The sequence below is a fragment of the Colius striatus genome, chromosome 2 (assembly GCF_028858725.1).
Source record: "Colius striatus isolate bColStr4 chromosome 2, bColStr4.1.hap1, whole genome shotgun sequence".
In the NCBI taxonomy this organism is placed as follows: domain Eukaryota; kingdom Metazoa; phylum Chordata; class Aves; order Coliiformes; family Coliidae; genus Colius; species Colius striatus.
The window spans coordinates 63,198,247-63,225,496 of record NC_084760.1 but is presented as its reverse complement, the minus strand read 5'-3'; the positions used below and the strand labels follow the sequence as shown (position 1 = coordinate 63,225,496).

The 27,250-nt window shown below is 37.6% G+C and overlaps 1 protein-coding gene across 10 annotated transcripts in view; it reads left to right on the top strand.

Moving 5' to 3' along the window:
• The window catches only part of REPS1 (RALBP1 associated Eps domain containing 1), a 67,447-nt gene that overhangs the window by 3,323 nt on the left and 36,874 nt on the right, over nucleotides 1-27,250 (top strand). For all 10 annotated transcript variants that reach the window (XR_009818238.1, XM_061990801.1, XM_061990798.1 and 7 more), the window contains exons 2-3: nucleotides 14,417-14,540; nucleotides 18,731-18,927. Coding sequence is in view for 9 of the 10 variants with exons in the window: in XM_061990801.1 (XP_061846785.1) it covers nucleotides 14,417-14,540; nucleotides 18,731-18,927 (321 nt within the window). In the remaining variant the exon portion in view is untranslated. The remainder of the gene's footprint in view (nucleotides 1-14,416; nucleotides 14,541-18,730; nucleotides 18,928-27,250) is intronic.

Sequence of the window (27,250 nt, the reverse complement as noted above, 5' to 3'; positions counted from 1 at the left end):
ATGCTGCTGTATGCTGTGCATGCAGAAAAATTACCACAATTTTTTGTTGATTTTAACTCTGTATCAGCTAATAGTGGGGTTGAATGACATTTGGTGCTGGTACGGGGTAGAAGGCAGGAAAACCATTTGCTGATGGAGGGGAAGAGGAGATTCTAGTGTGATTAGGTATTTCACTGGTGACCTCGCATGGTTTTCATGGTAGCTTAAACCACTAGAAGCTGGCACTGACATTCATTTGAACAGACAATGAGCTGGTTCAGCCAAAAGTTAGGAGATTTTGCCAAGGTATTTTTCACTTGACTCAGCTGTCTGAGCTCATGACTCAGTTGCATGTACATTGATGTTTGTATTAGTAAGTAGTATGACACCACACAAGTGATGCTGAGGAGCTGCCATCTGCACTGTATATATTTTTCAGAAGTTTTGCTGTGCTGAAGTTCTGTCTTGGTCATGTAGACTGAATGTTAGAAGGGGTTCATTAGATGCAACTCTAGAGTGTATTTTCTAAGTTACCTTGAGACAAAAATTCTAATTTCCTATTCTGGAATGCCTGCACAGTGTGAACCAGAGCAGTCAGGATAATCGGGAAAGATCAGGAAATTGGCTTCAAAAGCCTGACCTAAAACTAATATAGGTGTTATATTCAAGTCAGTTCTTGATGCCTCTGTACTGATGGTGAAGTTGGTTGTAAAGGCTAGTCATCTGAAAAATGTATTCTGAAGTTTGTATTTGTGCATGGGATTAATGTAATAGCTGTCCCATTTGCTCAATTTTTAGGATCCTTATGTAGGTCACAGAATGTTTTGTGAACTTGCACTCTTTTCTTTGATTATGGATCACAGAAACTTTACAAGACAAGAAGTAAATCAATTGTGCATATGATACTCATCTGAAATTAATGAGTCACGGCACCTTTAAAATAATACTAATAAGGTACAAAATTACTAGAAAACTAAAGAAGAGAGTATTTGCATATACATTCTCTAAAATGAATGGTTATTTTCAGCATTGGTGTTGTACAGCAAGGTTAGTAACTTAATAAGCCTACTATGACTTAGTAAAGCCTATTTTTGGCTCTCTTTAGATAATTTCAAGCTTTCCTCTCCCCCCCCCGCCCATTTCTAAGGAGTCTTCACTGCCGGGTTAGTTTTGGTTGCTCTTGTGTCATATGCCTCTGGTTGATTGTCTTAACTCTCTTTCAAGAGTTTACTGCCTTCACATCAAAAGCTGTAAGAAAGTTCATATCTGTGATGTAGCTGCTTCATTGTGAAGTCCATACTCTCAGCGTAAAGTCTCATTCATCAGCTACAATTTCTGCGCTGCAGAGAGAAACAGCTAAGGTGCAGGCATATGCTGCTTCTGTTGTTCTTGGGGTAATAGCTTTGGCAAACATAAGGAAGGGGGAACATGAAATGGTAGTTTCCTCAGATGCCACAGTTCATCTGCTAGCATAAGGTACAGTTACAATTGGAATTATAATCCATTGGCAGAACATGACAAAATGAAGCTGCAGGTTCTTGATTTAAAATGTTAACCTCTTTGTTGGAGAATGGGTGTAGAGAGAAGGGAATCTAAGGAAATAAAACCTCATGCACAGCTATTTTATTGTGGCAGGTAGTGTTTCAGTGCATTTTCCTGTGCAGAGATTACCTGTTCATCAAGTCGTGAGAATTTACTAAATGCCAACTGTAAGTGGTGGCTGAGCCAGGGAATGCTTAGGATTACCTGTGTGGTGGAGACATACGGAAGATTCGGCCTTGTTCTGGTTAATTTGCTGATTTAATTGTCTTTTCAGAACAAACAGGATAAGAAGCTAGAATTCAAGTGTTCCTCTCTTAATACTGCCCTTTACCTGATCTGCAAAAAAGCCCAAATTTTAAACAGAAATCACTTAAGTGAATCGAACCTATACATTTTGTGTGTGTACTTTTTTACTTTAAAGCTTACAACTTTTCTACATGACATTTAAAAATAAAATTAATTTAGATTTCCTCTGGGGCAGTATCCACCACAGGTCATTATTAAGGCATTCTTCCAATGTAGAAATGAGTAACTAGACTGTTTTTCTTACTAATTCATAATATTAGCCTAAGTGGCATGAAGTTGATGCACCTTGTACCCTTTTATGATTGTAAACATATAAAATGTATATATAAATATATCATGCTTATATATTTAAAGCATGTTTGTACATACATTGTGCTGTATGTCAGTTCTTGTTTAGGAAACAAAAGTTATTAGAAATCTGTTGTAAATACAAACAGTGCCTGGATGTGCAGTAAAGAATATCCAATTTGTGAATGAAATCTTTTTTGTCCCCATAAATGTTACTGTAATAGAGTATTTCTCTTTACTCTCAGCTGAGTACTAAGTTAGTTCTGTATCTCGGTAGAGACAAGATATGTAAGCAGTCTACTTTGTGTTAGTGCCTGAAGTGCCTCTTAGTCTGCTTTGTATCCTGTGACTTGTGCTTTTGAGTTTTCTGCAGAATTCTGGTAAAAATCTTTATGTAACGATGGTACCTTCATGGGACTATAGTGGGCTGCAAATTGATTTCTCAATCAATTTTTAGTCTGAGTATTCTCGTGTCTCAGCAGCATTTAGTCAGAGTATAATCATGTTTTTTGAAATGAAAGGCAGGAAGGTAATGGCAAAACTTTAGGAGTGTAGATTAAGTATGAGGCTTATGTTTGTTTTCAGCCGATTTCTCAGTGTAGTTGTTTTTGAGCCTTCGAAATTGACTGTCATTCAAACTGGGAGGACTGGCTGATTCCCCAGAAGGCTGTGCTGCCATTCAGTGGTATCTCGACCGGCTTGAGAGTTGGGCAGAGAGGAACCTCATGAGGTTCAACAAGGACAAGTGCAGAGTCCTGCACCTGGGAAGGAACAAACCCACGCACCAGTACAGGCTGGGGGTCGAACTGTTGAAGAGCAGCTCTGCACAGAGAGACCTGGGAGTGCTGGCTGATAATAAACTGAACATGAGTCAGCAATGTGCCCTCGTGGCCAAGAAGGCCAATGGCATCCTGGGATGCATCAAGAAGAGTGTGGCCATCAGGTCAAGGGAGGTTCTTTCTCCCCCTCTACTCTGCCCTGGTGAGGCCTCATCTGGAGTCCTATGTCCAGTTCTGGGGTCCTCAGCTCAAGAGGGACAGAGAACTTCTGGACAGAGTCCAGCGCAGGGCCACCAAGATGATCAGGGGACTGGAGCATCTTTCATATGAGGAAAGGCTGCGGGAACTAGGGCTACTTAGTCTAGAAAAGAGGAGACTGAGGGGAGATCTTATTAACATTTACAAATATCTAAATGGTGAGAGTCAGGAGGTTGAGACATCCCTTTTTTCTATTGTAGCTAGCAACAGGACAAGGGGTAATGGGATGAAGATGGAACACAAAAAGTTCCACTTGGGGGGTTGGACTAGATGATCTCTAAAGGTCCCTTCCAACCCTACCATTCTATGATTCTATGAAATGAAGCAATGACACAGGCATTTGAAGCCTATAGAATAACTAGATAGTAATGGCTTTAGGTCATTTCAAAACCAGTGCTGGATCAGAAGTTATTGAATTTGGAGCTAATCAGTGCTGCTAGATTGAATAAAACTTCAGTTACAATCTGAATTAATAATTACAATACCATGTCAGATAAGGGAAGACAAGTATGGATTCAAAGCAAATGAAGTGTAGAAAATATGCCAAATGCAAGTATCAAGAAAAGAAAAAAGCTAAGGATAAAAAAACACCAAACAACAATCAATAAAAAAGAGCATTCTTCTGCAGCTGTGAACAAGTAGCTGTCCAATTCTGGCTAAAGGAGTCCTCTATTTCAAATGTAGAATAATCCAATCAGAAACATGAGTGAAGATTGAGTACAATTGTTAAATCTAAACATCAAGTGGAGACTCCTCTGCTGACTTACAGCATGCTTGAACATACTCAGCCTACCAATAATCTCCTTGAAGGACTTAAATGTTCAACAGGTAATATGGGGAGGAGACGGGCAGTGAACAATTGAAAACAAAAATCCAGCAATTGCTTCACCAAGGTTTGTGTTTAGGGCTTTCATCTTCTTAGGAAGGCAAAGGATAAGGAATTTTCTTAAAACTCTTCAAGAAACGTAGAGCCATCCTCAAGACAAAATGCTCCACAACTATTTTTACCTCCTTACACATGAAGATTCTGAGGTCATGCTACTGTAATTCACTGGATTAAGGCCAACAATTCTGTAAAGCTCCAGAATTGCTGTTAGCTTTTGATACCAAAAAAAACCCAAACCCAAATCTCAGTGCAGTAGCTGTAAACTATGAAACTGTACACTCCGTCATCATACTTCAAAGAAATAACAGCAGCATCAACAATATCAGAAGTTGGTGCAGATCAGACAAAGAGTACCATTTCAAGCACATACCTTCTAGTACTCTTACAGATTTCAAATAAGAGGTTCTTGAACTTGGAAAGGTTTGTGAAGCAAAAAAACTAAGACTTGAGAACCTTTAGAAATTCCAAGTGAAGTAGAACAAATCACATCTCTATTAAAGGTGGTGAAATGTACTCAGAAAACCTCACTTGGAGAATCTTCCAGAATATCAGAGTACCTTTGTCCCTAGATTCTTCTGCAAGGTAAATTAAGTCCATTATATGTAAATATTATTTATGCAAAAGTGCATCAGTATTTAATCACAGATGACGTTGATGTTAAAACAGTAAATAAAGCAACATGCATGGCACCTACATAGTAAAGATAAAATACTTCATCTGCTTGGCGAGTGTTACTGAAGTACCTACTGTTCCATACCAGAGGGTGGTAAGAGGCAAGACTTTTGAAGGCTGGAAGTTACAACACACATGATTTATGGTGATAAGAACAGGGAGAGAAAAAAACTCAAAGGAGCATCTTTTTTACTGTCTCATCTGAGCTAAGATATTAATGCGAAAAACCCCACATATTGACACAAAACAAGAAAGAAGAACTGGGATTCAGAGTATACATTTTTGTCTTGATTTTAAGAATATATTTTTAATTTGATGTATTCTAGTAGTTCTGCTGTGATTTGATAGGAATTTTCATGCTTGTACTGTTTGTATAAGACTTCATTAAATTAATAAGCACAAAGGAATCCTGTGTAGAATCAGAGATTAATTGAGCTTGGAAAGGAACTCTGGAGATCACTCACTCTACTTCCCCTGCTCAAAGCAGGCTCAAATACAGCAGGTTGCTTACAGGCATGTCCATTTGGATTTTGAGTATATCCAAGGAGGGAGACTCTACAGACACTCCGAACATCCTCTTCCAGTGTTTCATCACACTTAGATTAAGAAAGGTTTCTCTTACATTTAAATGAAACAATCATCATGAATATCATGATGCCAGAGGTGCAAAGTAAGTTTTTATATTCATTTTACAATTTACACACTTAAGAATTAAACAGACATGGTAGGATGTTCTACAAATTAAAAGTTTATCAGAATACAATCAGATTGCTAGGATATGCTGTCCTACAAAGGTACTCTCCTGAAGCTTCAGCTGCAACAAAACTTAACCATATCTCTATACTGTAATGTAATCTGATGATGTACAAGTTGAAAAAACATATTTCCTATTCACCACTATTGTAGCTGAAAAACATCTTGAACATCATTAACTACCAAAAACCACAGCCTGGACAAAGAAATACTGATTAGTTATTCATGAAGAACTTTTAACTTTTCTTCAAAATAATCTCGACAGGTAGCTTCTCAGATGCAACAGTTGTTGACAGCACAGTATAGCAGGAACAAGACAGAGAACTGACAAAGATCCTTCTTTTCATGAGTTATTTTTAACCAAGTCAAGTCTCTGACCCAGTTCTTTGCAAGGCTCCACAAACCTTGGCACACAAAAAAACCCAACAACCTGGAGATAGAACAAAAAAAAAGCCACTAAAAGAAACAGTCCAAGTATTGCTCTGAATTCCATGTTCAAGCACTAACAGCAATATATGATAAACACTCGAACCGTCTTACATTTACCCAAAGATCATTTGAAAAATGCACTTATGAAGGATATCAAGAAGTACTGTATTTAATTCCTTATGTGTGAAGCAGGAAATATTCATATGTTGAACAGCAAGTATAACATTACCTCTAATACAAACATTTATCTTATTAGGTACTTAAGAAGCATAGTAGTAAATATAGTTAATTAGTAGATACTAAGAATTTCCAGTCACAGGGTATATTTGGGACATTGTTGTATTTTGTTGCATAACAAACACTAAGTTCTTCTTTTTAAAGTCTTAGTGATTGATCCATGAAGATGGATCTTAGTCAATACTACAAACCTGGCTTTAGAACACAGGTAAAGAAATAAAAGCGATAGTACTGGAGGACTTCAGGTTCAAACATATATATGTTTCAATCAACTCAAATTTCAGATTTAAATCATAGAAGAAATAAAGAATCAGCTGGTCAAAAAATGAATCAATATCTTAAGCTTCAGAGAATTTTTTCTGCCCCTGTACTTTTGTAGTGATTTTGCCTGGGCCAGGTTTTTGGGGCAGGGGGGAAGGCGGGGAGGGTGGGAGCTACAGGAATGGCTTCTTTAAACAAAGATCTGCCAGAAGCTTCCCCTGTAGCTGACAGGGCCAGTGCCAGTCAATTCTAAGATGGACCCACAGCTGATCCAGGCCTTGCCAATTAGCAATGGAGGTAATGCCTCTGTGAATAACGTATTAAAGAAGAGGAAGAAGTTGCCGCACAGTTGCTAAACAGCAGCAGCAGCAGAAGGGAGTGGGAATGTGAGAACATCTCCACAAAGGTCAGTAATGAAGGAGGTGCCCAGGCACTGAAAGAGAGATTCCCCTGACCCATGGTGAAGACCGTGGTGAGGCAGCTGTGCCCCTGCAGTCCACGGAGGCCACCAGGGAGCAGAGATCCACTCGCAGCCCATGGAGGACCCTACACCAGAGCAGGTGGATGCCCAAAGGAGGCTGTAATTCTGTGGGAAGCCCACGCTGGAGCAAGTTCCTGGCAGGAGCTGGGAGCCTGTGAGGAGAGAAGAGCCCATGCCAGAGAAAGTTTGCTGTCAGGGCTTGTGATCCTGTGCAGGACTCAGGCTGGAGCTGTTGGTACCTGAAGGACTATTCTGCTGGATGAAGAGCTGGCAGTGTGTGAATAGCTGCCCCCGTGGGAGGTCCCATGCCAGAGCAGTTTGTGAAAAACTAGTCCATGGGAAGGACCCACATTGGAGAAGTTCATGAGGGACTGTCTCCCTTGGGAGGGACCCCACACTGTAGCAGTGAGAAGTGTGAGGAGGCTTCCCCCTGAGAAGAAGCAGAGGCAAAGTCCATCTGTAATGAACTGTTTGTAAACCACCACAACTTTGGTATCTGTGCCCACTCCTAGAGTAAGATTTGAAGTCATGCTTTCACTCTTAATAGAAAAGCAACAAAAAGCACTAAAAGCTTAAAAATCTGATTTGTCAGGAGCAAATAATAAATACATCTCTTAACAATGAATATATTGAACATCACACGCCCCCCACTGTAGTACTTTTAGAACCAGTTAGTTTTTTAGGTCATTCCTGACTTCAGCCCACTCCAAGAGTGGTTTGAAGCATCTCTTGTCACTCCTGGGAGCATGTATGTTTATGGTGGATTAGCCTCACTTACCAAAGACACTTTCTAATGCTGTAGCTTTAATTTTTAATTTGCAATCAAAGTTTGTGGTCTTGGCATCAGCTCCTGGAAAAGTTGTTACAAGCTATATACATGAATCTTACCTGCAGAGACTCTTATGCAGAGCTGCACAGCTCCCCAGAGGTCAGCAGTTCCCTTCTGAATTTGGTAGTACATGGTTACCACTACTAATCAATTGATAAAGATGAGGCAGATGCACCATAGGATGCAACTACAAAAAAAGTTCAATATACTGATTTAGAAAAGCCATTTCTCCAAAGATCTAGAGGCATAGATTATCCTATTCAACTATATCTCAAATTATTGCCAAATATCCTTTGACATGTTCAATAGCTTCACCAAAGGAAAGTCCACACAGCCAGATGAATCCTCACTCAGAAGGCAACTACTGTCCTCCCAAGTAAAAAGTCACAGCTGGAAGACCTCAAGGCAGGGTTGCTCTTTGCTTGCATTAAGATTCTCTCTACTGCTGTTCTTCTGACAGAGTAGGTGCTCATGAGAAAAGTACCTTACAAGCAGTAATGACAATAGAGCATCAAGAACTGGAATTTTAAAAAAAATAATAAAGCAGCAAAAGACAGCCCAGCAACCTATAATAATAATTTCTAATACTTGATGCATAAAGACAGGTTCTTTTTAAAGGAGATATTCCACATACCTGTCTCATCTTCCCATGCAATTTTACATTACTGCTTTACCTAAATAGCTCATCCCTCCTGTAGTCTCAGCTGCACAGTTCCCCATTCCTAAGCACCAACCTGAGCACTAACTGTTGTTCATCTGATCACACAATATGATAACTCCACTTAGTGATCCAGTAAAAGTTACTGTGTTAGTTTTATTAAATTGAATCTGTCTAATGTACAACCAAAAACCACCTCAGCAGATACAAGACATGTCGGAACACGTGACTGGTGGTTTGTTCATTTGACTCTAGACCTCTTGCAATGCTGCAGCCTCAAGAAAGTTGTGTTGTATTTAAATGAGGCATTTGAACAGAATGTCACATCAGGAGCAATTGCAACTCCAACTTCTTTGCTTCACTCAAAGAAATCCTCCTTAGAAGGGAAAGCTATATTCACGTATCAAGCTGCTACAAACTCCTCTCAGAAGAAGGTTGTCCTCTTTTTCCTGGTGGTGCCATGAAGAGTTTAAGCAATTGGAGATGAAGAAACACACTTCAGCAAGAACTCTGGATACCTGAACCTGGCTGGCAATTTCAGACTCAAGGGTGATTCTATAGCACTCCAATGATTGTCTTGTCTGGAACAAATGGTAACAAAGTATCCATGTGTAAGCACCAAGAAAACATGTAGCTTAGGCATTGGGAGAGATATTTTAGAGCAAAAATGTATTTAGTATTTGAAATCATTACTTCAATAACAAATAGTCCAAAGAAGATCACATGGATGTTCTAATTGTGGATGCTCCTGCCACGCAGCAGAGTACTTTTCCTGCAAAATTTCTACTCAAGTGCTAAATGCTGAAGAAAGTGGCATTTATACAGAAGTTTTGATTCCTTTCAGATCTCCTTTTTAAAAGAAGCATTCCAGTGGTTGATATTCCTTGCTAAAAATTATTTTGCTTTAAAAAAAAACCCAAACAAACAAAAAACAATTTCTCCACACATACTACCTTTCATTCACTATGCCAGAACCAAGACAGAAAAACCTCAAAGAATGAACACAAGCTTCTGGCTAAAATAAAACAAAGATCAAGGTAATCTCTGATCCCAGAATTAGTGGTCATGTTGTGGTGTGGCCAAATATGAGTGCTTAGATCTGGTCCTGTTATTCCCAAGCACTTTCATGTAAGTTTAGCTGAACTTACTGAGCTCATTACTTTACATTGCTTTCCCATATCAATCTGTTTTCCTCCGACCGTCAATCTGAGCAGTGTTAATTAGTTACCTAGCTTTGCACTGCTCTACTTCACCTACTAAGGCCTACAAGTCTTAACAATGTGTCTGTAGAAGTTTAAACAAACTGCAGTTAAAAGTTCAAAAATCTGCATGTTTGCAGAGCTATATTTGAGACTCAGAAAAGAGCTACTATGTCTTAAATGATTTAAGATATTTTAATTCAGAAAAAAACAAGTACACAGTATTGCAGTAAGAACAGACTTCTACACACTTCACAACTAATATTCTGAAGCAGTAGTAAGTGATCATCTAATGCTAAACTTCACACCACTCAGTACTGGTGACACGCTTTTCTAGCATTACTGAAATTCAAAGATGTATTTGAAACTTTGTCTACTCATTGCTCTGTTACTATATTTCAGGAGCATTTTAGATGTCAGAAGTCGATCATTCCAGAAATTCAGGTCAAACTGTCCTTGTTTCCAAGTCCTTTAATCTATCAAAACACAGATCCTATAGAGAGACAGGCATGCCTAAGTTATAATGTATTTTAAGTAAAACAACTGCAGGGAATAATTTAACTCTTTAGACAACTCAAGTTGGAAAAACAAGTCACAAACATGAGCAACTCAGTACATTAGTTTAGAAAGAATGACACTGCTGGCTTAGTAATATCCCTATAATCTAAAGAAACGGTAAAGAAAAAAGGAGTGGGAAATATATTCTTACACTAATTCTTCCTGGAGCTCCAGCAAGAAAAATCTGATAGTCAATATACAGCTCCCTACACTCACTTCTGACTTTAAACTCATTTAAGCAAAGAGTAAAACTTCAATTTGAAGTCTAGGAATTCTACAAGAATCTAAAGAGCAAATATTTATAACATCATAGATGAAATCTGTTTGTAAAAAACAGTATTTTGAAAGCTAGGAAATGTAACTGAAAAGCCATCAAGACTGCCAGCAAAGCCCTGTAATTTTACAGTGTCCGCAGTAATAGTTATTGAGGATTAGGCTAAGATGAAGGCATGTTCACCATTTTTCACAGACATTGGTGAAGTGGTCAACATTTCAGTGCTCGTTTTTCTTGGGATACAGTTAATTTTCTTGACAGCAGCTAGTGTGGGCTGTGTTTTGGATTTGTGCTGAAAACATTGCTGATTACACAAGGATGTTTAGTTATTGATGAACATAACATTGATGCCTGCACATAGTGGAAGCCTTTTCTGCTGCTGTCACCACCCCACCAGCAAGTGGTCTAAAGGTGTACAAGAAGCTGGGAAGGGACATAGCCAGGACACCTGACCCTAACTGACCCAAGGGATATCCCAGACCATATGGTGTGACCCTCTTCCCCCATCATATAAAGCTGGGGGAAGAAAGAAAGAAAGAAAGAAAAAGGGGATGTTTGGAATGATGACATTTGTCTTCCATTTATGTATGATGAAGCCCTGCTTTTCTGGGGACAGCTGAACACCTGCCTGCTGACGGGAGGTGGTGAATTAATTCCTTGCTTTGCTTTGCTTGTGTGAGCAGCTTTTGCTTTACCTATTAAACTGCCTTTATTTCAACCCACAAGTTTTCTCACGTTTACCCTTCTGATTCTTTCCCACATCCCACCAGGGAGGAGTGACAGAATGGCTGTGTGGGGCTTCGTTGTTGGCTGGGTTAAACCACGACAACTTGTAATACAAAGGAATCATCTTTACAGGAAAAAGATCAAGTTTACAATCCATAATTTTCTACTGCTAATTTGATTCTAAGACAGTTGCATTTGCCAAAGGCGCTGATATTTCTGAATGGATTTTAGAATTCTATCCAGTCACATCAAAATGGATATTAATCATCTCCACTGTCATCTGACAGCATATTTTAAATGAAAAAAAATAAACTGTTTTCAAACAAAGCTGAGCTGTGATACTTGAAATTAGCCGAGTGCTCTGCTGGCATAAATAGAGTTATGAATTAATTATTTACTATATAAGTGACTATACAGTATGATTGACAGTCAGAACCGATCCCTGTGGAACTTCACTGGCCAAATTTAATTCTAGAAGGGCTCTAGCCTTCCTAGTTGCACCCTTGCATACCCTGGCAATGTTCCTATACTCTTCCCAAGAAGCCAGCCCCTGCTTTCACCTCTTATAGATGATTGCTTTCTGCCCGAGTTTTCCCAGTAGATCCTAAGAAGCTTTTTTGAGAGTCTTCTTAGTTTTTTATCGGTCAGTGCAAAACCACTGGATCCACAAGTTTTTTCTGTGTTGAGAGTAGTCAAGTACATGGATGTTCATCAGTCTTCCAGGATACAATGCTTTAATAAAAAGAGTGACTCTTGCTATTGCATTGGTTTCAGTTGCTAGCTGTCTCTTTAGTGTCCACAGCTTTAGTTCTGCCAGTTAATTAAAACTCAGTGTAATTATTTTTGCCATTAGGTTGGGTACAGGCAATTGTTGATGCCTCAAAGTTTTTATTGTGATTGAATTGTCACCTGTCAATTTACACTGTCATTTTTCTCATGGCACTTCTTGTAGTCCAATCAACTTACTGAACCAACTGTATTGAATGATTTTATTTTAGTTAATGAGCTTTAAAAAAAGCCTGTTATCTCCTGACTTCCATCCAGACATCATGCTGTAGAAACACTATAATAGGACAACACAAATAACAGATGTTGCAGGAAAATGTGGGAAGTGTGATGCAGATATAACCACATGATTTCATGCAGCTAGCTTCTTTGCATACACAGCCCTAGACTTCCTAATTCTCTTGGGGCTTCTTTGGGACTGTTTGTCTATCTTACACACCTTCATGTGACAGATTTTACCACAACTTACTTTCATGAGGTCCTAGAATTCTGGTGAATGGTAAGGAAAATACCTAAGCAGGTTTTTGTTGAGCCGTATCTAGCAATAGTTAACCTGTCCATTTGATTGTTTGGAACTATCAGTGTCTATTTCCTGTTTTAGCAGGGGAGTTGGACTAGATGATCTCTAGAGGTCCCTTCCAACCCCAACTGTCCTGTGATTCTGTTTCAGCAGTACTGAAGCATACAGACTAACTCCTCACAGATGACACGGTTCAGTCACTGCTGTATGAAAATGTAGTTGACTTTTTCACTTGGAACTTGCCTTCAAGTAGGGCTTCTCTGCCCTTCAGAACTGTGTCCTCTGAGAGCTGGGAAGTCTTTCAGGACAACTTTCTCTAAGCCCAGTAACAGTCCATCCTAGTAGTTAGGAAAATGAACAGATTTATCAAGAGACCAACATTGCCAAACAGGGAATTTATGACTGACCTCTGGCAGAAAGAGAAAGGAGAAATTAGTGCTTGTGGATGTAGATGATGCTGAGATTCTCAATGCTTTCTGTGATTTGATTTTCTCAGATAAGATATCTTGGACCTTTGTGGCCGGAGGTGGGGTTGAATGAGATAGTAGCAGTACTACAAGAAGTTTGATGGATCTCTTGAAAAATATCAGGTTCATGGGATTAGATGGAATGCTTCTGAGAGTGCTGAGAGATAGCTAATATCATTGTGAGCCTGCTTTCTTTCTGGGAAAGAAAAGGGAATAAGATAATACCACTTCTTTGTTGTGTTTCTTAAATGACATAGCATCTGTGGCATTGTTTGGAGAACCTGAAGTCCAGCATTGTCCTTCAGTGCTGAAATCCGTGCATATGTGTGGATTCTTTGTGTTCTGAATGAATGCTTAATATGTTTGTTTTATAAGTTAAAAATTCTGCTATAGAAAGCCTGTATCAGAAAAGACTGGAACTTACCATTTGCACTTGTCTAGCTTTCTCACTTTTTGTAAAGTCAAACCTTGTTATTTGTAAAGTCTGACCTTATAATTGAAATCTCCCCAGCTGAAGAGGGACAGGGAACTTCTGGAGAGAGTCCAGTGCAGGGCCGCCAAGATGATCAGGGGACTGGAGCATCTTCCTTATGAGGAAAGGCTGTGGGACCTGGGACTGTCTAATCTGGAGAGAAGGAGACTGCAGGAGGATCTCATTAATGTTTTCAAATATCTAAATAGTGGATGTCAGGAGACTGGGGCGTGGAAAGAAACTGGAACACAAAAAGTTTCATTTAAACCTAATGAAAAACTATTTTACTGTGAGGGTGAGGGAGCCTTGGCACAGGCTGCCCACAGAGGGTGTAAAATCTCCCTTTCTTGAGGTTTTCAAAACCTCCCTGGATGCGTTCCTGAGTGACCTGATCTAGGTGGACCTGTTTTTAGCAGGGGGGCTGGACTAAAAGTCCCTTCCAACATCTACTGTTCTATGTTTCTATTAAATTCTTCAGAGGGAAAGTTGAGGACAGACTATTTCTGTAACTTGATCAGTAACTCACCATTCAATTTTATCTGAGAATTATTTGAAAGTTTTTTGGTTTATGTTCTGAATTACATCTGACAATACAGAAAATGTTGAATGACATTCCTTTTCTTTTGCAGTTACTGAAGACAGACAATATAGCTGCTAATGGAATAGCTAATAGTGATCTAAGATGTGTATTTTGTGCTTTCTTTGTGGTTTTGGGGAGGGTTTTTTTTTGTTTGGCTGTTGTTTCGGCTAATTTTTTAGTAAAAGGAACATGACCCTGGTTAATATCTTGCTCTCACATTAACTCTGTAGAACCTCTAAATTCTAGGTAACAGAAAAAGGGACTAGTTGGGGAAAAAGAAGAAGTTTTAGACTTGATGCTTTTACTAATTGTGAAGAATCACATACTCTGACTTATGTAATAATTAAAAGCTTGCATATGAAGTTGTTACAAGCATTTAATACTAGGCATGCTACTCTTAAATATTTGAGTTTACCTCTATGGAACAGTTTGTGTTTTAAGTTTCTTTGTGGAAGTAACTCTGTGTTTTGTTTCAGATAATGGAGCTCTGTGGTGCAACAAGACTTGGCTATTTTGGAAGAAGTCAATTTTACATTGCTTTGAAACTTGTTGCTGTGGCGCAATCTGGTCTCCCTCTAAGAGTGGAAAGCTTAAATACAGGTAAATTGCAGGACTGGGGAGGAATTGTAGATGGTTCACACATTCTTGTAGAGTAACCTTGTAAATTAGTGGGATATGTATTTTTTACATGTTGCTAACTTGAAAAAAACATGAACAGACTATGAGGGACTGTATGCTTACTGTGCAATAAACATGGTGAAATATCTTATTGACTTAAGTATTGTGTTCATCATGAGGTGAATGAGCAACTACTACTGACTGTTGTGTAGGTGCAAGTTCATTCTGTAGATTACTAATTTGAGAAATGTGCTGTATCCTTTGAATAAAGTACTAATAGGACTAATGTGAACAGAAGAGAATGCAACATTTGACAACTTTTGTAGTTGTTGAATTTACAAAGCCTTGATTTTAACAAATGAAAAGTCATCTTCAGTAAAGTTGCAAGTCCTTTGCACTTGGCTTGACAGTTTTCTTCCTTCTTAGTGCAAATTGGATTAGTGGCTTAAGAGTCTCCTAGAGAAAAATCTGACTTGTAAAAGATCATTTGGCTCTTATCAGCCAAAACACCTCTTATCCCACTTTTTAAAGGTCAGCTGTGGTGTGGGTAGTGAAATAAGAACAGGAAAACCATCTGAACCATCTCAGAAGATGGTTCAGAACAGCAGAAAAAGCTTTATAAAGCTCTACTGTAGCCCTCTGAGTGACATAAGTGAATCCATGTCAGTGTTGCTCGGTAAGATGAAAGAGGAAGAGAAAGGAAGTGATTTTTTTAAGCTACTGAAGCTCTTTGCAATGTAGTACACAACTCACGAATGTCTATGGAGCACAGCTTTGCATTAAGGTGAATTCTGTAGTAGAATTTCTGTGGAATACACATCATGATTTATATATGCTAGAAATTAAAAGAAAACTTCTGAGGTTTTTTTGTGTCTAAAGGATACAGATTAAACAGAGTAGTTGGGGAGACTATGATAAAAGCAATCTGGTAGGGATGTAGTATTTGACAAAGCTATTTAAAAAAGGTTCATTTATATTTTTACAGTTATGTTTATACTAGGCTCGTATAAACATTATGTACTGTTCTTATGGGTTTTTTGTAGCTTTTTGGAAAAGTGAATTATTTCAGTCAACGTTTTGCTAGCATTCAAATTCCTTTCTGCTCATAAACCACCCTATATTTACTAACCATTTTCCTGGTGCATATTGCTAAATCTAAAGCTTCAGCAGGTTGTACCAGAATGCCCTAGAATCAGAAAGCTTGGAAAGGGATCTTTAACCCTTAACATCCAATAGTAATGGAACTTGGTGTAATTTTTGTGGAATTTCTTATCAAATACCTGTTGAAGAAGGCAAAAACTAAAATCTCTGTATGTAGCCTTTTTGGGTGCTTTGTATGCTTGTTTTTATTTTAATGCAAGATATCTTAACTGGGAGTAGCTTTTCTATTGAAAGAGAAGAAACAAAACCACAACCAAAAGAAATTTGAATGAAGGAATTGAAAAGACAGAATTAATTACAAATTATAAAACATTTCTGTAAAATCAGCAGCCATTGGAACTTCTATAATGGACTATATTTCCTTGATTTGTGACAACACTAGAAATACTTATAATGCTTTCTGGACCTCTAGGAATAATTTTCTGTAACTGGTTCCAAACCTACTGAATACAACAAGTACAATTGACAGAGCATTTATTTTTACCCTAACTGTTTTTAGCTTTGGTTGTCTGTTGCCTTGGTTGCAATGATTCCAGTCCTGTCTGTGAAGTTCTGTCTTTTAGGATGATTCAAGCATTGTAGCAGCTACTAAACAGCTGAAATAAAGCAGGCTGAAGACTCATGAAATAATTTTGAGCTTGATTTTCTTTACTTTGAAAACTGTGGTTCAGCAGCCTGAACAGCTGGGTTCTGCCTACAGCCCATCCCCAAGGATGGTCTTGAAGAGGAACTGTTAGAACCATCCCAAAGCAATGTTTGAAGTTAAACATTTAAAATTAGTATTTTAGGACATCAGCTTTTTACTTCTGAATTCTATGCATGTTTTATTCAATTATTTTCTTAATATTATTCACTCTTTTCTCTTGGTATTTTCGGTCCCCATCTCTTCCTGTTTCTTTTGCTCTTTGGTTTACTGTGTCTCTTCAGTGGATAGGAAGATTGCTTTGTACGAGTTGCTGAGTGGAGACTACAGTCAACTTTTAAGTACTAATTCCATCCAATTCAAGTGTCATCCAGTTGGTTCTTTTTTAACTCAGTGCTTTTTTGATTACTTAGAGATGCAGGGTAATAAAAGGACTGCCTTTAGTTATTTTACTACAGGCCCCTAAGTCTCTTTCTCTTTTACCATCCCAAATAATTTTCCTTCCAGGAAGCTAAAAATTGAGAAATTAATGAGTGCTGTCTGTTTCAGAGTAATGTATATTTTCTAAGTATGGAATACAGATTTCAGTGGAAGAAAATGTTAATGAAGATGTGGTCATAAAAAGTACAGAGAACTTTCCGATTTGTCCAATATCAAGATTTAATTCCATTCGTAAGAGCTATTACATTTATAATTGGGGTATTTCTGAATGGTAGCAAGTGTGATGTTGACGTGAGCTCTATTTGCTATTATGGGGAAAAGACAGAGGAGGGAGGTAAAATTGGCAGATTTCATTGGTCATGTAGAAACTTAATACAGAAAAAAAACCCCTATATTTATCGAGTCTTTACTTTAAAGAAGACCATAGAGTATTTTGTTTCTTCTGAACTCTCTGTATTATTTTGTGAAATGATGCTCGATATGACAAAGCCTCACACTGAAACAAGCAATTGCATAGACTTCACCTTTGTCATTTGGCTTTACTAGTGTCTGTATTACACCCAGTTTTGCATGCATGTAGATTTTCACTTATATGCAATGACTTTTTATATGGCTGTAGTTTCTTGTTTAGCTACATGAATAACTTTCCCAGTGCAACGTGGGGTACAATGCTAATGTGAAAATTGTCATCTAGGAATAAAGAAGGCATCATGGATTGCTTTAACACTGTTTCTATGTGATGAGTAACCACAAATTTAGCAAAGAGACTCTGTTGCATACTCCTTCCCTATAGTGAAAGCTTTTGGTACATTGCACTGTGCTTAGTGATAGAGGCTTAAATAAAAACTTATTGTTACTGGGGTGTTGTTCTTCAATAGTGGTCACGTAAAGATGTCTATGGACACATAGTTGCTGAATACTGTGGATTCAAATGACACTCTTCAAATACAAATCAGTTTGGTGTTTAATTTTTATGTAATAAACTATGCAATTTAGTCTCATATTTTAATATAGTTGGTATTACCACAAACTCGTTTTCAGTAGCAAAAGCAATCAATGTAAGTAGTCACCAATAGAAATAAAACTTGAGCTGTACTTGTAAATTGATTTGCAAGTGTGTGGTACAGCAAATTCACAATTTATTGTTATTCACAGTGGACCAGTAAAAAATTGTGGTTGGGATTCAGAAAATGGTAGAAATCTTGCAGTGAAAAATTGAAGACTCATTTTTTTTATCAGACTAATGTGAACCATAGTACATAAAGATAGCATTTTGTAGAAACTTTGCTTTATAGGTGTTTTTTACAAAGTGAGATGATATTGGAACGGTTGCAGTTGTATCCTAGCTAAACAGATAGTCTAACTTCTATTGTAGAAAGGTATACACAGATGTGTTTCAGCAATACTTTCAGTTTTTGCAATAAGACTAGATTATTTCATCTGCTGTAAATATAAACATAACATTAGCTCACTAAAAGATAATGTTGTATATACTGTGTTATTTTAACATTTGATTTGCTGATGAACTATTCTGTATGAAGATTCTATGTTTATGTATTTGCTAGATATTAAAAGATAAATTTTGAAGTTCACAATTCAATAATTGTTGGCAAAACTAAGAAAAAATGAGCTAAATCCATAGTATCTGATTGTTACTGCATTTAATGCAGAATTGCAATGCAAAACTGTTATGTACCTATGTGAACTCCTCTTTGTATACCAAAACCAGAACTTTGGTATGAGAATTGTGAAGTATAGTGCAAAAAGGGTATTTGCTTTTCTTCGAACTAGCAGATATTGACTTGACTCGAGTGTTGAAGTAATTGAAGGAAATGTGAAATTTTAACTACAAAATAAAACTACATTTTTATTTTTAAGCATCATACTTCAGTCTAGTGAGTAGCCTGCTCTGTTTTTATTTTAACAGTAAAGGACCTCCCTCTTCCAAGATTTGTTGTGTCAAAAAATGAACAGGAATCAAGACACACAGCCGTGTATTCTTCAGATGCTGATAACCCAGCTTCATATTCAGGTGTGATTCCTCCTCCACCTGGCAGGATACAAGTCAAAAAAGGCTCTGTGAGCCATGATGCAGTTCAGCAGCGTACATCAACTGATCAACAAGTAAGTTAATTGAAAAGATGAAATGGGACTCTTAACTCTACTTTGCTGCATAGGTGTCAATTTGCTAGGACTTGTAAGCTTTGTTGTTTTCAATATAATTTCCTTTAAAAAACTCATATTGATCTATATTACACATGGATACAACAAATACTTCTGAAATTCATGCATGTAGGGCACATTTTTTGTGAACTATTATAATCGGTGTTTAAAATATTGGTGTTAATGAAGACTTGAGACAAAATAAAACGTGTAAGATGTGATAGAAAATATCAAGTTGTAATCATTATGATATTAACACCTTATCTATTAGGTAGTTCACATTAGCTCCCTGGTAATCGGAACAGTGATACTGAATACCATGGAACACTGGGCTTGTAATCCTTCAGCATGCTCCAATACTTTAAAATTTGAAATATTTTCTTTAGATTTTTTTAAAATATCTCACAATTACTTTTCTCTGCCTTACCTTTTATTGTTCAACTGTTTAATTATTAAGTAAAGACAGTGAGAACCAGAAATAACAGAGTTTCTTATTGTGTTCTGAGAAAACTGATTTCCTTTCCTTTTCCAGTTGGTTCTTCCATCTTCAGCTACAAGATATCTGAATAAATTAATACTGTAAAGGCTTACAGATCTCAGATCTGTATGTCCCGATAATTCCTTGGGGTTTATAGTCTTCAACACAGTCTTTCCATGGGGAGATACGTTCTTATTGTCTTTTCTACAAGCAAGAACACTGAATACAAATTTAAAATTTTGCTGGGTGTATGTATGTCTGTGCATAACTATTGAGTGACCTGTTTTTTCTCCTATGGTATGCTTTCTTCTCGACCTGTTTTGTAAAGCATTGAGGAACTTGCAGACATCCCTTAATCTCTCTTGGGAATCAAGCAATCACTCCTAAACATGTCTTAATCTCTCTGGGAACAGCCCAGACTGATCCAATATAAAGAAAAAGCAAATTATCAAAGACCATCCATAATCAGTGTTTGGCTGCCACATCCTTTCTCCCAAACTGGAGATGGGGACTGTAATGAAAGGTGACCTGGCAGTAGATCTGGACACAGAATTATAGAATGGTAGGGTTGGAAGGGACCTTTCGAGATCATCTAGACCAAGGTTCACCTAGATCAGGTTGCATAGGAACATGTCCAGGCGGGTCTTGAAGACCTCCAAGGAAGGAGGCTCCACAACCCCTCTGGGCAGCCTGTGCCACTGTTCCCTCACCCTTACAGTAGAATAGTTTTTCCTTATATTTAAGTGAAACTTTTTGTTTTCCATCTTCATCCCATTACCCCTTGTCCTTTTGCTAGCTACAATAGAAAAAAGGGATGTCTCAACCTCCTGACTCTCACCATTTAGATATTTGTAAATGTTAATAAGATCACCCCTCAGTCTCCTCTTTTCTAGACTAAGCAGCCCTAGTTCCCGCAGCCTTTCCTCATATGAAAGATGCTCCAGTCCCCTGATCATCTTGGTGGCCTTGTGCTGGACTCTGTCCAGAAGTTCTCTGTCCCTCTTGAGCTGAGGACCCCAGAACTGGACATAGGACTCCAGATAAGGCCTCACCAGGGCAGAGTAGAGGGGGAGAATAACCTCCCTTGTCCTGCTGGCCACACTCTTCTTGATGCATCCCAGGATGCCATTGGCCTTCTTGGCCATGAGGGCACATTGCTGGCTTATGTTTAGTTTATTATCATTCAGGACTTCCAGGTCTCTCTGTGCAGAGCTGCTCTTCAACAGTTCAACCCCCAGCCTGTACTGGTGCATGGGGTTGTTCCTTCCCAGGTACAGGACTCTGCACTTGTCCTTGCAGAACCTCATGAGGTTTCTCTCTGCCCAACTCTCAAGCCGGTCGATTCCTGCTGAATGGCAGCACAGCCTTCTGGGGAATCAGCCAGTCCTCCCAGTTTGGTGTCATCAGCCAACTTGCTGAGGGTACACTCTGTCCCCTCATCCAGGTCGTTGATGAAGATATTGAACAAGACTGGTGCCAGAAATGATCCCTGTGGAACTCGACTGGCCACAGGCCTCCAACTCTATTCTGTGCCATTGATCACCACCCTCTGGGCTCTGTCATTAAGCCAGCTCTTGATCCACCTCACTGTCCACTCATCTAAGACACACTGCCTGAGATTTCTGATGAGGATGTTGTGGGAGATGGTGTCAAAAGCCTTGCTGAAGTCAAGGCAGATGACATCTGCTGCTCTCCCCTCATCTAGCCAGCTGGTTATGCACTCATAGAAGTCTATCGGGTTTGTCAAGCAGGATTTCCCCTTGGTGAAGCTACGTTGACTCCCCCTGATAACCATCTTTTCCTTCATATGTTTAGTGATAACATTTCAGAGATAGGTTGTCAATGTCTGTTTTTGAGTAGGTATGTTTGAGAGAGCTCATTAAGAAATAAATTGCAGATCTTCTTCTGATGATGGGGTTTTAGTTTTGTTGAAATAGTGTTTTTATACTTCCATCACTGTGGTGAGCTTTAGTGAACAGCTATGATTTGGTGCAGGAATCTGTACTGGTGTAACTTTAAAATACGGATGGAAGAAATTGATGTGTGAAGTCTCTATGTTCTGGATAAAGAAGCCACATATTCACAAACATGTATAAGCATACAGGTTTCATTTTTCCATCTTGACTGATAGCATCGATTTGCTGTCTCACTTTCACGTAAGTCTGTATGGGATCATCAGAATAAAGAATCTCTGTGTATAAGTCCTTTGAGAGACGTGGCCCAGAAAACAGTCTTGAAGCAAAGGTATCAGACAACACAACATCAAGTCCAGCATTTTTAATCTATGTTGTTCATCTGAAACATTAGGAAAATATTGTCTAATTTTGCACTCTGTTTTAAAACTCTATTTTCTGAGGCAGATTCTACTTTTCTGACTCTACAATGAATCCATTCAAGCAACCTTTTTGTCCCATTCTAAAACATATTTTATTTGGATACCATGTTAGAAACAAGCTGAGAAAGACTCCTGAGCCCTCATTTTGCTTAACTACATAGATACTCTTACCTTGGTTATTTTCCAAAAGATGAACACAGCTTTTATATGTGTTTTTGTAGAAATTATGGATCCAATTTTCTTTACCTGGAGATAACACTCAGTTAAAATCTAGAAAGAGGTTCAAACTCTGAATTCTCATTATATGCTACTTCTTTCAGTGATGAGGACAGGAACTGAAGTCTGAGAAGTAAATTACAACATGCCATTTTCCTAGATATGACTCTTCTTTCTGGAGGAATTTAGGTATCAAAGTTAAGCTTGGATGTTTCACTTTTACAGCTTGCTATGTAGCTGTTAGATACTCCACTAGTGAGTTTGTGGCTTTATTTCTTTTTCTTGATGTATGTACCTACTGTGATGATATGCCTGGCACTTCAAAGTACATTGATTTCATAAAATACTCCGACTGAAATATTATTTGTATGAGGTCATAAGCTATTTTTATGTTCATCTTTAAAGACTCTGTTTGTTAAAGACTGTGAAGCCTTCCATGTTGATGAGTTTTCTCATGCATAGCTTAATATTTTATAATTGCAAAATTTTAGTGACTTATAACTACAAAAAATTATGTAAAATAATTTTACTTAGAGTTTTGTGTACTGAACTGTCCTAGCTAAAGCTAGTTCTTTATCAGTGCATTATTTTGACAGTTCCCTTCAGTGAGCTTCACTTGGAGACGGAGACTCAGGCAATGGCAATCAGGTTGTGTTTCCAAAGAGTAGTTATAAATTATGTCATCTTTTAAAGGAAGTATCAGCAAAGTTTAGTAACATCCTTTTTCTATCTCTAGCCATTTTTGTGGTGGCATTTTTAGTTTATAATAGCTACATGTTATGTAAATATAGCACTGACCAGAAGTTTATATGGTTTTAACATTGTTAGTGTTAATAGAAGATGGCTGAAATCATGCCTAGCTGTCACGGAAGCTGCAGAACTGATTCCGGGAGTTAAGCCAAATAATGAAAGATGCTTTCACTCACTAGATGACATGTTGACTGAAAATCCTAGTGGAGATAAAACATTGGGGAAAATGTTTTAGTTTCTACTGGTGTAATTTCTTCTTCCTAACTAATAGAGGCTAAGTAGATTTCAGCACTTCTACTAACAATATGCATCTATATGAGCACTTTTGTTAGCATAGGTAAAGCTGTTGTATATATACATATCCCTATACTTAGGTACTAGAAGCTATTCTACTTGTGCTTTTATGAACAAAATCCCCGTAGTAGAATTATGAGCTGTCCTTGTAGATGGAAGCTTTTTTGACTCTTCTGCTTTTTCGCTACAGGCATCTGTAGCAGTCAAAATTTGATCAACTTTTTTTAACTGAGAGAGATTGTGTGACATTCTTTCAAGGTTTTGCCAATAGTCCACTTCTATTCACTTCTGTTTTGTAGATTGAACAGGTAATGCCAGGTAAAATATAGATAATATTAAATAAATTGTTTAGGAGCACAGAACTGAAAAAGACATCATGAGTCATTGAGTCTGTCCTTCTCTTATCATGAGAAATTATATTAGATAATGAGTTTTTAAAAAGTAATCAGAGTTCTGTATTGAAATTGCAATCTTTTATCCACATTGAATTGTAGAAAGCTATTTCAGAGCCTTAGTAGAAATACAGTGAATATAGAGGAATATTCATGGGAATATGGTGGGAGTTCCCACTTCATTTTACTCAGATCAGGTAATACTCATTCCTTTAACAGCTTTCTCCTTAGTGTTTGCTGCAGGACACCCTAGCTTTGTTTTATTTGACAAAACAATCTGTAGTCTCAGTTTGATCTCAGAGTAGTTACAGTAATCCTCACAGTCCTTCTCTGCCTTTGATCCAATTTGAATTTGTTCTTATTGAAAATATTTTACTAGATTTGTATTGTTCCAAATGAGATCTCACCAGTATTAATACTATTTTACAGAGTGCTTCCCTACTTCTGTGTGTTACATCTCACCTCATGCACCTTAGCAGCTGTGAATAAAGCAAATCTGTCATATTTGACATATTGTAGTGGTCTGATAGTTGACCTGTGCATCCATTCTTCTGTTTTCAGATGATTGATTCTTATTATGCACTGTGGTATTAATTTCCACTATGCAAGAAACTGTATTTTTTATTTTAAAAATTGATAATTAACTGTTACCTAGATCCTGAAAGGAATTCATGTGCCTGCCTCCTTTCATTTGTTGTCAGAATTCATCAACATGCTATTTAGTGTGCATAATCAGTTACTTAGAGTATCAAATTAATTCATTCCCCAAGTCAGTCACTCAGGAGCATTTTTAGAATGTTCCCTTCAATCCCATAGTTCCCATTTTAATACGGTCCAGCTTTGTTCCTTTTGTAGCTAGTTGTTTTGCACCTTAGATTCTTGTATTACTCCCCACATTGTTGTTCTTACCTTGTATGGCACCCCACTGAAGTATGCTGAGGTTCAAGTTAAGTGTAGTTCCTCCATCCAGAAAATCACAAAAATATTGTCTTAACTAAAGTAAAGTTTCCCATTTTTCTCTGTGGTTTGATTTACTTTCTTCAGAACTTCGTCTAAAACTTTTCAAACTGTTGAGGTCAGGCTAACGAATTTGTGATTGGCTGAACCACACACCATGCCTCTAAAAATGTGTAGTGCTGCATGTGGAGGAGTTCACATTGAACCTTGGACTATTTTTTTCTTCGGTATGAACGCTAGTTGATTACAAAAACATGGGTTCTGCAATACAGTTACCATCTCTAGCATAATCTTTCTTCATGATGGATCTGTTCCCTGACTCTTATGCAGGCTGTGTGGTATCAGGACCTGGATCACAGCACCCTTAGAACTACCCTTCGGATACCATATCTGGCTTCATTGTCTCTGGAATTCTCCTTAGGAGTCTTTCTTCTGGCCTGAGGTGTGAGATCCAGGAAAAGGTTTATAATCTCATTTGACTCGTGTATGCTTGCAATGCCCTTTTGAGGTTCTTCCAGAGTTGCTTTAGCACAGTATTGTGTTGCCTAACATCAATTTGTTTGACTTATCTTCACTAAGGTTCTTCTTTTAGAGTAATATATTATATCACCTTTTTAAAATAACATGCTGTTTTTAGTAACTGCTTGTCAGTCCAAAAAAGTCCAAGTCCTTCATAGTGTCTTAGTTTCCAATTTTAGTTTGACAAAAATCATGCTTTTTTATAACTTCTTAATGTTTTTTTAATATTTAAATTTGCCTGTTAGCTCTAACCTTATTTTTTTTATTAGTTATTTAGAAGAATGTTCCCAGCAGTTTGATTTAACATGAAAATATTAAGCAGAGTAACTTTTTATATCAACAAGATTTTATTTAGATCTGTTTTCTGGAATAAGGTGAAAAGGAAAAATGTCTTAACATAGCAACTACTATGTTTTGGTTTTTTACTATGATTTTTACTGAGGTTTGTGTGGAGAGAAATTAACAGCTAGTGTTTAAAATGTTTCACTCTAATTCCATTGAAGGTGCTAAAACAGTTTATCAAAATAAGATTTTAGAAGTAGGTGATCTAATAAATGCTATGTCAAGTACAGTGTGCAAATGGTGAGTAAAATTATCAAAGCTACCAAGGAGATTAGGTGGGTAACATCTGTTAAAATTGGTGAAATTAAAAATCCCCAACTTATCAGTTGCCTAAATGAAGCAAACTCTTGTAGTTGTTAAAAGTTAGGTTTTTGAAGAGCAATTAATTTAGGTTCTATACCCTAATACTCTAAATGAAATTCTAATCCTGGATGTTTCAGACTTTCAAAATTAGTTTATTTTATTAATAGATGGGACAGATGAAAGTGGCCAACTCTACTTCCTCATCTGCAAGATATATACACTGTCTTAAACTCTCAACACTTGGATTCACACTCTCAATTTCTGAGAACATATGCTGCAGTTGAGGATTCTAATCAATGTGCTGCTTCTGTTTACTAGAATATGAAGCTCAATGCAAAATTGAAGTGGAAAATTAGTACAACAAACCATGTTTTCTATACGTGATTATACGAAAATTACAACTTTTTACTCACTGCAAAGGCAGATACCTAATCGATGTTAACTTATATACAAGAAGTGAGTGAATCTGTATGTAATTTCAGTTTCAGCAAATCACTACTCACTGTATTTTCCCATGACTGCTTTTGAATGAGAGTCAGTGTTTCTACAGTTGTCCTCCCCAGTCTATTCTGGCTCGCATATTCCTTCTTTATGCTTGCATCAAGCCATCAGTCTTTTGGCTAAGACATTTTTTAGATATATATGTATGTGCACACATACACATATATTTGTGTGTGTACATACATATAATTAAAAAAAAAACAATTAAGGAGTTAATCTCTTCTAAGCTTCTAGTAAACTAGATAAATGAATGCCATGAGTTTTATATGTGAGTGACTAGGATTGCCCAAGGGAAAGATGGTCTCACATTAAAGTCATGATTACAAGACACACATTCTCCAGACAGCTGAAACCAAATATATATAATTTGATTTCAGCTGTCTGGGGAATGTGTGTCTTGTAATGACAATAAAGCTGAACATGTAGTTTGTCCCTCTTCCAGAAGTTTTTGGACATCAGATTTGGTGACATGCTTTTGCATTTTATTAATTTTGAAGTCTATAAACTGAAACTCCAAGTCAGTTGTGAGAAATCTGTAAATGTACAGAACTCTGATCATAATATGGACTGGCACATTGAGAGAAGGTTATTTATTACACTTGTACCTCTGATGATCTGAATACCATCATTATATGCTTTACATAATCATGTGAACAACATACAAAGTGAATTTCTAAAAGGATTGAAGTTGAGGATCGTATTTACAGTTTCTTCATATGTTTTGAGCGTAATGTCAAATCTTTCTTAGAGGGTTAGTCACAGTCAGTAGCTTCATTAGGGTGATGCAGCTTCATGAGGACTGTATGATAAGAGTGTTTTAATGTTCACATGCAGTTAGAAGCAGTGAGGGATTTCCTTTAGGTACACTATCCATATGTTTGTATGCCTCAGGTTTTATTCTATGTCTTTCTGGACCATCTGACTTAGCAGAGAAAGAGTACTAAATTAATAGTGTCTGTAACCAAGCACAGCATTTCCTAGTTTTACTTGTGGTATTTTGTCTGAAAATTCAAACTTCCTTCAAATCTTATTTGATAAAAGATGACCTGTATAAAAGCCAATGAAAGAAAGGAAGCTTCATTGATTTCAGTGACACATCATCATGGTTCTCCTAGCACCTGTTGCACTATGCTGAGCACACTAAGCATTCAACCTCTGTTGTAGCTTCCAGCCAACAAATGACTCTCTGGCTACCCT